This window comes from Miscanthus floridulus, chromosome 18 (genome assembly GCF_019320115.1).
Source record: "Miscanthus floridulus cultivar M001 chromosome 18, ASM1932011v1, whole genome shotgun sequence".
NCBI lineage: Eukaryota > Viridiplantae > Streptophyta > Magnoliopsida > Poales > Poaceae > Miscanthus > Miscanthus floridulus.
The window spans coordinates 119,457,215-119,469,584 of NC_089597.1; the positions used below are offsets into that span (position 1 = coordinate 119,457,215).

The following is a 12,370-nucleotide window of genomic DNA, read 5'->3' on the forward strand; positions in this document are numbered from 1 at the left end:
TGTTCGGCTGATATTAAAATCGACTGAAGCTGTTTTGTTGTGAGAGAAAAATACTGTAGATTCTAGCTGATAAGTCGGCTGATAAGTTCAAACGAACAGACGAGTAGCCGCGACGCAGCACCCGCGTTTTCCTGGTTGGACGATGGAGGCTGAAGATAAGGATAAGGGGCATTTTGGTCTTTTCGCATTCATTTTTATAGATTTAAATTTTTTTTAATTCATTTATTTCATGTCTATCGAACGGCATCCTAAAATACTAGTTTCGTGCCGGTGCATTGCTACAAGACAACTAATTTTTTTTTACTAAGAACACATGAATCGTGCGTTAAGATAACAATACTGTAAAATTAAATACCGATGTTAAAGTGATATTTAATCCAAAAGGCAAATGTCACAGAGAGCGCAGCGTCGCAGGCTCACAAATTGTACTGTATAGATCTTTCCATGACGCGGCTAAAATAATATTTTATATCGGCTAGAAGAAATCTCCGATATCTTTTTTTTTTGCGCCAAAGAAATCCACGGATAAGTTTCGCCACATCTCCATACCATCCTGTGTAGTATATATGTAAATATTAGTGCCTGTCACATAAGTAATATTGCGTGTCTTAAAAAATCTCTCACAAAATATTAAAATAAAGTATGTTATACTCACCGTATAAATATATGTGGCTTAGGTCTATTCCACGCAGGCATATGCTGTAAAATAAGGTATCCAATCAAGTGTCTGTGGCAAAATTCACCATCAGCAATATATAGATAATTAAATCATAGGTATTATTATTGCAAGCGATGATGACTCTGAGTTAGTAATAGTTAAATATAGCAATATTTTTTTTACTGATGAATTTGAATTTGAAGATATCCTCGTTCCATTCAGAAATATTATTGCAAGCGACAGTGAACATATTTTTAACATGTTAATGACAACATCAACTGAACAAAGTTAGTCTCATGTCATTTTTAGGCATATTTATTTTCTATATGAATTTCACAAGATCTAGAAAAATATATGCACTATCTTATTTTCAGATTGATAGCTTCTTCATTGTACCTCACGTCTCTTTCATAAAGCTTTTAGCCCTTCAGCATCTTATTTTCAGAAGATACGAAGTGAAGATGGTCGTCCTTGGTCCTCACCTCATGGACACAGCAACGAAGTGATGCTTGAAGGAGGTTGGCAGTGTTCCCCTAACGCTGAAAGTGCATGAAGCCTGCATGTCAGAAAACACACAAAAAATCAAGAATTTTTAAAATGCAACAACCAAGATTAAATTTTGGCACCAGGGGAATCAAGCTCTCCATCAATATGCCACCCTCCAACCTCGAACTTAGTGCTGAGAGTAAGAACAAATAGCTGGCCCTCAACAAAAAAAGGATAGTACCAAGATTTACTGCTATATATGAACATTCAGTGCATGAATCTAGGCAACAGCAATGGAGAGCGATCAGATGTGGCTACCGACACCAACGCCCAAAACAGAGTAGAGTGAAAAGATCATTGTGCAAACGCCACCACCGCCACTCCAAACTCTAGCTGGACAACAAATTACGAGATTAGCTTTTGAATTACCTAAATATCTCTTAGCACCTGGACGCACTTATTGCCCCCTAATTTCTTGATTTCAAGCATAATCACTGTAGCAAAAGCTTAATTTCACCATTAAATCTTCATGCAAATCAACATCTCCATTGTTTTAGCCCCCTTATCCCGCATCGTGCATCCGCCACTGCTTATTGACCATATGAGAGCGAGGCTGCTGAGCACAGCTGAGCGCTGTAGGAATTTGTTCTGCACAATTGCGGAGTAGAATCAGACAAAAGCCCACAACGAAATCTGAACAAAAGGTATTTAAACTGCAATTATTTTAACCAGAAGAATCTAGCTAAGTCCAATACGATGGATGAATAACAGAGATATGACCACGACTTTTACACGAATCGTTCGGTCAATCGGCCTCTGTCACCACTGTTCGACATGACTATGATTTTTACATGAAATATTTTTATGCATCGATGAGTACGGGCGGGGTGACGGCGGGGCTAGGCAGGGGCTTCGCACCTGGGTCTCCCGCATCCAGGTCACCGCCCGCATCGCGCAGGGGCTAGAGTAGGTCCATCACCACGCAGGCGCCGTCCACGGCTGCATCTCGATCTCTACCGCTATCGTATCCTACCCGGGCCTTTGTGCGCAACCGAACTCGCGGTCCCCACCAACGCCTATGAGGTCGGCGACTCCCCTACACGGCCTCGGGCTCCAGCGAGCCGTCGCGGATCTCGATCAGGCCGCTCTCCTCCGCACGGGCCTTGGTCGTTTGACGGCTGTGGCAGGCGACGGGGTAAGTGCGGCGGCAGGGGAGTGACGGGACGGGGGCTTAGGGACCGGCAGCGGTGGGGGTGGGGTGCGGGCGCCGCGGGGGGGGGAAGGCGGAAAAGATGGGGAGGTGCGCGACGTGTGCTTGGACGGAAGGGGAAGGGGAAGGGGAAGCGAGGTGACGGCGGCGTCGATCGAGGAACCCGCGAGCAACCCGTCAGCGTTGCGGTGCGGGGGCGTGGGAGAGGGAGAGGGCTTCAGCGGCTTGGCGTGCGAGGAGGCGGATGGCGACGGGGACGGCCGCCGCCTGCCGTCCGTGACGGGGATCACGCACTGTCTTACCAGAGCCGATCTGCGCGCAGGCCATGTGAGGTCCCGGACCGCCAGCGAGATGGGGAGGGAGAGGGAGACGCGCTGGGGTCGCAGGGGCGACGGGGAGGGAGAGGAGGCTGCGGCGTGGGATCGCACGGGCTGCAGGTCGACGAGGCGAAATTTTTTTGTCACCTGTACTCGTCCTGCCGGGTCCGGGTAGACGTTGACCTTAGAAATTTTTTTAGTTGTAGATAGATAAGAGAAAAAGGTCATAAAGTTAAAATCATAAAGTTAAAAAATAAGAATAAAATCATAATTAAACTCTTGAACAAGGACAAAGAACACAGTTTTCCCAAAAAAATAACACTTTGCACAGCTTGAAAAAGAATTCAATTGCCATGGACAATTGTTTAGTATAGAAACCGTGTATGCTTGAGACGAAATTCTAATGACCCTGATAAAAAATGGTTTCTTAGATCACCCTACTGCAACAATAAATCCTTTTAGTTTGAAGCTAGTTAGGTCTTGTTTGGTTTCTATAAGTCAGGTGACTGAAAATCAATGACTTATAAGTTATGCCTGTTTGGTTGTAGATGACTTATAAGCTCATGCCTGAAAGGTGTGGACCCCACGCGAAAAAGGATGGCTTATAAGTTTTAAGTAAGAGTGAACCAGCTTATTTCTTATAAGCAGGGATGACTTATAAGTTGGTGGTGTTTGACAAAATCAGTCACTTATTTTACTTTTAACTTATAAGTAGGTGACTTATTTGGAACCAAACGGGCCCTTACATTATCATACTATATATGTTTTGAGGAGCGAGAACCTAATTCAGTATGTTATCTGTATATGTGCTTCATTGCTTTGCCTTCTGAAGGACTGAAGTTGGAAATATGTTCTATGCTGAAGGCACTGAATGAGCATCTGAGGATCCTGCAGCTTGGTTATCTTTATCTGAGGATCCTGCAGCTTGGTTATCTTTCTCGCTTAATCTTCGTTTCATCGTTCTCTTAATTTCCTCCTCCTTCTTGTCGACAAACTGTATAATCTCTTTGAAGCTGCCAAGGCGTGATGGCCTCCGCTGTCTTTCCACAGCATCAGTGGCAGCAGCAGCAGCATCATCATCTGCTGCAGCTGCAGCTGTTGCTGCTGCGCTGGGCTCACCAGCAGCTTCAGAATTGGAGTACTTGTTATACTGCCAGCATATTCGTATGAAAAACACCACCAGAGCCAAGAGACATATCAGGGCACACACGAGGAAAAGGCCCCAAAAGCTTCCGAGGCCAAGCCTGGTTGCTCCCACTTCGCTGTCATCAGAGGAGCAACTAGGCCGTGTGAACCACTCGTCGTGAATTCTCTGAAGCTGGCCACTCTCTGAGAGTTGAAGGATGGCTGTCGATAAGTCTGCAGCAAGGGGGGAGTCTCTCTTGAATGCCTGTAAAGAACAATGGAGAAGAATAAATCATTTCAATTGCAGTACCAAACAGGGATGTATGCTTCCATGAGATGCAATGGGAGCAGTTATCAAAACAAGGTGAACAAATACAGAACAGGTAGAGAAAGAAAGACGAACATACAAAGCCCCATCCCTCCTTGGTGAACTCCTGTCCCACTATTCTGAAATTGCAGTGGTATGACAGGAAGACCTCAACATATGGCATCTCATCAACAATTGCAGCAACACCGCCATCTTTTGGTCCACGTTTAAGGGCATCAGCATACTCCTGGATCGTATTTAGTGGTACCAATCGATACTCAGGAATATTGAGCTCTTCAATCAGGTAATTTCTGGTAAATTTTCCATCCTGATATCCAATAGGTAAACCACTTGAAATCAAACTGTCGATCCCAGTTATTCCTGATGCGAGCTGTTGGACTGTGAGGATTGACGTCAAGCTAGCAGTATAACTTGAATTGATGATCAGGACAACGAACAACCATATGATCAACACAAATCGCCCAAGCGTGCTTACAGTGTTCTGTCCTGCAGTGAGTTTCTTGTCAAGATGTTTCCATCCAGACAGGGAAAGGATCATGGACGAATTAAGCATAATATCATGTGATGGATCTAGTGGACTTACTGTGTGAAAAGAACATTGTTGAGAAGCTAAACCTGAAATATAATAATGAAATGTCAGACAATTAGAAAAAATTACCAACAAAATAATGAATTTCGACCAAGCCAGACTTGGTAACCCAGGATAAAATACATTCCTAAGTAGTGACAGAAGCATACCAAAATATTGTTATAAGTTGTCGTCGTGGAGAGCCTCGAAACTCCTCATTACTCCGATGCTCAAGAATCCAAACAACTATCCCCACAAAAATAAAAAGAGCACCTGTTACACACCACATCTCCAATGTGAACGGTTTAAGGAAAGCCCAGGCACTTGAAGTTGCTTGTTTCACTGGTGCTACTATCACAAGCCCTGACTCAATATAAGGCTGTGTGAATTCTGCAATCTTTGTTCTGTTTCTCACAATAGCAAAGTCACCTACAGCTGCATCTAGGGACTAAATGAAATGAAAACAAATCAGAGGACTGACAACAAAATGGTAACATACAACGAAAAAAGAATGAGAACATACATTGGCAGCAACCATATTAATAATGTCATCATAGTTAGGATTCTTTCTGCCATCCCCAATTGTTATGAATTGGCATGGAACTGGGTAAGGAAGCAGTTTAATTGCTGCATTGAATATATCAACGCAATAACCAGTCACATTATCAGGGCCCTTTCCACCTGCCACTAATTCCTTAAAGCTTGGTTTCATTGGGACACCAACCCTCAGAGGCTGGCCATTGTTCGGGAAAACCCACCCCTTAGGAGTAGTGGTGGAATCACCTGGCCAAACCACATTGTGGAGCCGCTGGGCAAGTGAAGAAGTATTTGGCGGCTTCTGATACAAAATTTCAGGAGCAGCAACAGAGAGGCCTGAGTAATTGGACCAATAGCCAATCAACCGGGAGCCAGAACCACCGATGTTAAGGATGTCATATGCTGGGTGTACCAAATTGCGATCTGAATTAAATTGGACTGGACCAGTTAGGCCTGTAAAATTTGTGAGCAGAAGTTGCTGTAGCATCTGCTCGCCACCATCAAATATCTTGAGAGTTGATAGATGCAGAGTGCTGCCATTAGAATCATGCAACATTGGATCTGTAGAAAAGTTGATCTGCTGCCCATTATTGAGAAATTGATCGATACCACGAGCAACAACCCAAACTGAGTCATAAGCATAAAAACCATATGAGTTCAAGCCAGAAGTAATACTTCTATTACGAGCCGCATTATTCCATTTAGATGTGAACTTGTTCTTGGCATCAGATTCAGGAATGTGCGAGCGAAGAACAATCAGTCCCTGAAGATGACTCATATCTTTACGATCTCTAGACGTCAAGGAATCCAGGACAGCAGCTAGCCAGTCAGTTACTATCCAGACATAGCCACCGGCCATCATCTGGAGCTTGTTAGCAACAGAAAATATTCTCATCCCTGTGTCAGGATTGACATGCACAACCATGACCCTTGATTCCATCATATTTGCTTTAAACAGTACATCATTGATCACTTCTGTATTTGAATTCGGAGGAATAGCTGCTTTATATGAAATCCTCGCCCTCTTTGCTGCAAGCGCATCACCAAGGGCAGACACACCACCTCGCCCATAATCATCGTCAACGAATATAGCAGTCACCTCTTTCCACTGATAGTAATCAACAATGCTAGCAACGGCATTCATTTGGAAGTAGTCACTTATGGTTGTCCTGATGAAGTACGGATACTCTGATGCAGAAAGAGTAGGATCTGTAGCCGCAAATGATAGAAGAGGTACATGTAACTCATTAACAACATGGGAGATGACGTGACCTATCCCGGAGGATTGTGGGCCAATAACAGCAACCACATTTCTTTCCATTAGCTGCAATGCTGAAACAAAGTAATTTTTTTATAAATCAGTTCATGGACCATCCAAGCGAGCAGCAGGTACAGCTGATTAATCAAAGTTTTCACTTTTGTAAGTTTTCATTCTGCTTATATGGTCTAACTTCCTAAAACTTGACTCATGCTAATCAACAGCCTGTTCGGCTGGTGCTGATACGATCGTATATGATCGTGGATTACTACTGCTGGCTGGTTTAATGTGAGAGAAAAATACTGTTCTGGCTGAAAATTTACGATCGTTTACGACCAAGCGAACAGGCTGCAAACTTTCTTATATGTGACAAAAACAGGAAAACTAGTGTTGCTTCACACAAAGAGGAACAGTCTTCAATGTATGACACAAGAAAGGAAAAATGAATATTGCATGAGAAGAAAGTGAAGGCTCGGATGCCCCTTAATAGTTAAGAATGTTTCTTGCACCATACAGAATACCACAAGCGATTTCATATGTTGTGCCATTCGTGGTACCACTGTACCGGTATGCTTTTCGTCTGTTTCTCTTCTATTACCAGGACAGTCTGGTTAGCAAAACTCTCAAGAAAGGACAAGGTCATCATCATAATTTCAAGTAGCAGTTGCTTTCTTCATTTCCAGTTTAAACATTACCAAATCATCTCATGAGACACGAGGCAGGCAATTAATGCATTTAGACTAATGAGGGAGGACTGACAAGTATAAATAATGAGCAAGAGGGCACCTTGACCTTAGTTCAGACAGATAAAGACACTCAAGAAATAATACATTGAAACGAATATCACTTGGCAGTCAACATTTAGGTCCTATAAATATGGGTTACCTAACCCAAGAGGGACTCTGAAACAGGGAAAAAACAGTCCAACAATGGTTACTCAATGAAACCGCAAATTGAATGAATTTCCAGAAACAAAAACGGATGAAGAGAACATACTTTCTTCCTCCATGTGCCAAAAGAATCGATACTGCAAAAGAGGACGGGGAAGGAACAAAGCAAGGCTACTAATAAGTATTACTGTAATTACTGATTACTAACTCTCAACGTGCAAGTTCTGGCATTCTGAATCACGCAGTGGCGCCCACTTTGTTTCTTTAAGGGCGTGCAGATTGCAGATCAATATTTTACAAGGACCGCCATACCTATAGAACAGATGCACAAGTCAGATTGTGCTGGCATCTTCTCCACCACTATCATCTACTCCCGTTGTAAGTTGCTCAAAAAAAAAAAAACTCCCTTTATATATATCAAGAAGGCCTATGTTTAAACTGTCGGAGGGTAGAGGTCTTAACAAACATCTAAAGAAGTCCAGAAATGAGCACTCACACGTTACTCTGTTTGGTTACCCTCATTTTGCTCGCTGCTGCTAGTGCTAAAGCTGGAATTTTTCTTCGTGGTCACCACTTCACTTTTGTGAATAGTTGGAACTGTAGGCCGAATCATTCCAATTAAAAGAAAACAGTTCGCTCGAATTAGCAAACAAACATTTAGTCTGCAAGGCTGACCTCGAATCAAAACCATTGTTTTTTTTCAAACAAAAAGAAAAGGCAAAATTAGGAATAAGAAAACAAAATCGGTATTCTAAGTTCAATCTTCTTTGCACTCGAAATCTCTAGTACCACTAAGATGAGCAACAAAGAAGACTAGAGACGGGAAGAGCAGAGAGGAGCCAACCTTCGATGGTCCCAAGAAAGCCGCTGCAGTTGGTGTCCTGGGCGAGCAAGTTGAGGTGGGTGCCCGCGAGGACGGTGCGGTCGGCGTTGACGTCGTCGACGGCGAGCTCGATGGCGAGGCTCGCGGCGCGGCCAATGGTTGAGTCGTAGGTGAAGAGCGCGCCCACGGCCACCTCGCTGGGCCGCGCCGCCGCCGTGACCGTGACCGCGGCCACGGCGAGCAGCGCCAAGCGGAGGAGCATCACCCGGAGCGGGGCCATTGGCCTAATAACACGGCCGACGACGAGCCTCACTTCATTCAGGCCCGCATCTCCGCCGCCGGATGAGTCGGCGCTAGAGCAAGAGCACCCGGCGCCGTCGCGGGCCGGAACCTTGGGGCGGGTCGCATCGGGTGGGTGGGTCCTTGGAGCAATGGGCGGCGGAAGGAACTGGCCGGGGGAGGGGAGGCGCGCGGCAGGGTGTTTGGTTTCGTTTCTCACGGCCGGCCGGCCAAAGTTGGACGCTGATGGGAGCCTGGGAGGACCGAGGACCTGGCGGAGGAGCTCTAATAGAGTAGAGTACCGTCGGAAGGGAAGGGAAGGGAAAATCAATCTGCTGGTTCGTTCTGTGACTGTGAGAGGTGGCCTGGCCAGGTGGGCACCAAGAGGATGACAAGCCGGACTCTCTGCTCTCCCCTCTCTCTGTAAACAGGATTACAGGACAGCTCGACGGGCGAATGCTGTATCAGGATTCCGATTCAGAACAGCCAGCTACGTACGTACGACTCGTCCAAGCTCCGAGGCTCCGTATCGGTTGGCCAGGGACAGTGAGCGTTGGCGCGAGCGCGACCCGGAGGAGAGGGCAGAGCCTGATGTCGCGTGGCATTCGCAGTCACGGGCTCAGCGAGTCAGCGCTGGAGGAAGGAGAAGGAAGGCGAGAGGGAGATATTTTTGCAAGGAATGGTATATATACGTACGTACGTCGGCGATTTGCAGCCATGGAACGAATAGGATGATGATGATGGATCATGCGTTGCCGAGGATGGATTTATTCGAGTGGTACGCGACAAGGAAAGGCGAAAGGGGTGACGATGAGGCACAGCAGGGGCCGGCCGTCACGTGTCCAAATCGTGGCCCTTTATTCCGTTTCAGCACTATTCAGGATCTGGTCACTGGTACACAAGTACTAGGAGTCACACAGACACCGCTACCATGGATATGGATGGACTGTGAACTTTTGATATGTTGATGAGTACAGCCATGCAGCTGGGAGCCTGGGATTTTGGCAGATCATCAGGATTCCTTGCTCCACCTCCAAGGGACCAGCTTTTCAAACATCAACCCAAACTAGCAGCAAGTACTTGCTCTGATAACAGACATAATGTGTTCCACACTCACCAGCAAATTTATTAGGACTCATCATTCATGAAATTTGACAAGTATAAGGTACCTCTTCAACGCGGGATAAATTGCCCCTCGATTAGCCATGCCACGTAAGCCTTTTTTTTTACTATTACCGCACATCCCCTCCGAGTCCCAGGCCATTAGGCACCGTTCGGTGCTACTGTTAAGGCATTGTTTAGTTACTTCTCTAAAGTTGAGTCGATATCCGTCGGATGTTTGAACACATGCATGGAGTATTAAATATAGATTAAAAAAAACAACTAATTGTATAGATTACGACTAATTTGCGAGATGATTTTTTTAATCCTAATTAGTCCACGATTTGACAATATGGTGATACAGTAAAGCTGCAGTACATATACTGATGACGGATTAATTAGGTTTAATAAATTCGTCTCGCGGAGTACCGATGATTTTTGTATGTGACACCCCTAGACTTTAGCCTTGATTTAAACAAGGCCAAAAATTGAAGGATGGAGGCGGCCTCTGGCACTGTTCATGTGGGCCCTCGATGCTCTAGCTGTTGCCATGGATTCATCATCGTCCGCGTCGCACCAATATCTATACCTAATAATAAGGGTCTATCTCGTCGTCAGCCCTTCAACCTCGCGCTCGCGCCGCTCATCGCATCTTCTTCAACCTCGCGCTTGTCCTTGCTTACCTCGCTGCTCTAGAGCTCCTGCTCAACTCCCTCACGGCGAGCACCTCTTCCTACAGGTGACGCTTGCCATCGTCATCGACGCGCTGGCTCCAGATCTAGGGTCGGCCTCGGCCACCGACTCGCGGCTCCGGGCGGCACTGGGACGGACGACGAGCTTGAAGCTCCAGGCGGCGCAGGTGTGTCCGGCGAGCTCTGGGCTACCGGGCAAGAGGCAGTGACGGTGGCAGCGGCTGACATCGCGATGGATGGAAGACGTTGCTCACCTGTGCAACGGGATGGAGTGATGCAGGGCACGAAAGGTTGACAAACGATGGTGCATGGGGCAACTTGGTGGGCGGCGGCAGCGCATGGTGCGCGAGGCGACGGTGTCGCGGCGGCAATGCGTGACGCGTGCGGTGGACAGCGGTGGGGTGTGCTGCTAACAAACGGAAGGGGAGGGAAGATGCAGGTGACTGATAGATAAGCAAAAAACCGGGCGCCTGAGAAAGATTAAATCTGTAATAATAAAGAGGCAAAATTTCTGCCACAATTTTTTTCGTCCAACTCCGATCTCTACTCGGATTCTGATTTCTTGTCTGGTAATCCTCTTTTCAAAGTGCCGTTCAGTTTGGATCAAATCTTTAATAATTTTTCTTTCCATAATTTTCCTTTCCTTGATTTGTGTCGCCGCCTCCAACGTGATGGACTGCCCATACGAATCCGATAGGAGAAATCAAATACAATACAACGACTCAATAAATAGAACGGATGCAATAGGAGAGATCGAATACAATACAACGACTCAATAAATAAACTGAATACAAATTGGGTTAAATTGAACACCAATTAATCCAAATATGCAAGGCACCATATCAGCGCAAGCGAGGCGGTGCGAAAAGATGCTGATCAGAATGACAATGGCGTGAGGCGTGGAGACGACGGCTCGGGCAACGGAGGGGCAACCTGATGAGACGGCGATGTGAGCAAGACCGAGGCGAGGATGGGCGACGGCGACGACGTAGGGCGAGGTCAAGGAGAGAGGAGACGGCGACGCCGGCGCAACTGCCAAGTCGTTGGGGCGTGCGGCCACTGGGGCTTCGTCGCATGTACCTGCTAGGCTGTGGGGATGCCATCACGTGGAACTACCGGGGCGTGGTCGCGTCGGGGCTCCGTGTCCGCCGGGGTGATGTGATCGTCAGCCCATCAGGGCTCCATGGCGGCCTTGGCAAGGCTTCAGGTGGACGAAGTTGGAGGCCTCAGAGTGCGAGTGGATGAGACCACGTGACTCTGACTCCAAGCTAGCAGATAAAGGATGAGAAAGAAGAGAAAAAGAAAGAAGAGAATAAAATAAAAAAAGAAAGAAAAGAAAAGATACGGTATTGTGTTTCCCATTGATTAATTGTGTGTTATTGGTCTCAACTTTAACAAATTTTGCACGATAAAGTGTTTATACACTATAAACGGTATGCTCCATTATATTTGTTGATTCTTTAATGATATAATTGGAAGTGGAAGTGAAAATGTGTGCCCCTGGTCCTTTATATTCACCTGCGCTATGGCATAGATGCAATTGATTACTTAAGTAGAAGAAAATATATTGAGTAAAAAAACTATAGCTTTCTAGACAACACAACATAGATATCAAAACTTTGAATGACGCTATATCTTTCCTCCCATTACAATGCACGAGCACTTTTGTAGTAATAATAAAAAACCAGCGTCGCACCTCGCCGTCTCCGCCCCTACTCTGTCGCCTCTTTTCCTCTCCCCCGTCTGATCCGGCAGCCAGCCTTTCTGGTGGCGTCAGCAGCGCCCGACCCATCCTGCGGAGGCGCGCGGATACGGATGCGGTCGTCATCCCTTCCGGCGGCGGCGGCGGCGCATGGAGGCGGCAGCCAGTCCTACCGGGAGCTGCGCTCGCGACCCTCATCTTCATCTCTGCCTCCAAGCCTGGCGCTTCCCCAGGTCTACCTCGCCGCCGTCCTGATATATCGAGGTTGGCGTCCTCCTCTTCTCAGTCTCAACCTAGGGTCCGATCTCGATGGGGTTGTTGCGGCCTTCTCAATCTAGAGGTCAGTTTGGTTACATCTTGGCTAAAATTTCTATTCGTTTTTTCCTGAGGTCCTAC

The 12,370-nt window shown here is 46.4% G+C and overlaps 1 protein-coding gene and 1 long non-coding RNA gene across 6 annotated transcripts; both read right to left on the reverse strand.

Annotated features, from left to right (window-relative positions):
- Positions 1 to 381: 381 nt before the first annotated feature.
- On the reverse strand, positions 382 to 3,157 carry LOC136520267 (uncharacterized). 3 transcript variants are annotated; one of them, XR_010775199.1, is made up of 4 exons: positions 2,063 to 3,157; positions 1,055 to 1,792; positions 656 to 699; positions 382 to 553 (listed from the first exon to the last, which is right to left on the reverse strand). It is a non-coding gene; the product is annotated as an uncharacterized lncRNA (long non-coding RNA). The 3 variants fall into 3 exon arrangements; XR_010775197.1 differs by having other exon boundaries at positions 1,055 to 3,157; XR_010775200.1 differs by having other exon boundaries at positions 656 to 727; positions 1,055 to 3,157.
- A 299-nt stretch (positions 3,158 to 3,456) lies between these two features.
- On the reverse strand, positions 3,457 to 9,131 carry LOC136520266 (glutamate receptor 3.5-like). 3 transcript variants are annotated; one of them, XM_066513716.1, is made up of 6 exons: positions 8,222 to 9,128; positions 5,216 to 6,561; positions 4,863 to 5,140; positions 4,708 to 4,739; positions 4,204 to 4,610; positions 3,457 to 4,061 (listed from the first exon to the last, which is right to left on the reverse strand). In XM_066513716.1, the coding sequence occupies exons 1-6, from the start codon at positions 8,478 to 8,480 to the stop codon at positions 3,525 to 3,527; spliced, it is 2,859 nt and encodes a 952-aa protein (XP_066369813.1). In that variant the 5' UTR covers positions 8,481 to 9,128; the 3' UTR covers positions 3,457 to 3,524. The 3 variants fall into 3 exon arrangements, with proteins under 3 accessions (XP_066369813.1, XP_066369814.1, XP_066369815.1); XM_066513717.1 differs by having other exon boundaries at positions 5,216 to 7,689; positions 8,222 to 8,356; XM_066513718.1 differs by having other exon boundaries at positions 3,803 to 4,061; positions 4,200 to 4,610; positions 8,222 to 9,131.
- Positions 9,132 to 12,370: the final 3,239 nt, after the last annotated feature.

Bases quoted from the DNA above. Each gene is read 5' to 3' on its own strand.
- LOC136520266 (XM_066513716.1), bottom strand. From the start codon at position 8,480: ATGGCCCCGCTCCGGGTGATGCTCCTCCGCTTGGCGCTGCTCGCCGTG. The intron at 6,562-8,221 runs GTTGGCTCCTCT...ACTTTGTTTCAG, and splicing joins CTTTCTTGGGACCATCGAAG to CATTGCAGCTAATGGAAAGA. The intron at 5,141-5,215 runs GTATGTTCTCAT...CATTTCATTTAG, and splicing joins TTAATATGGTTGCTGCCAAT to TCCCTAGATGCAGCTGTAGG.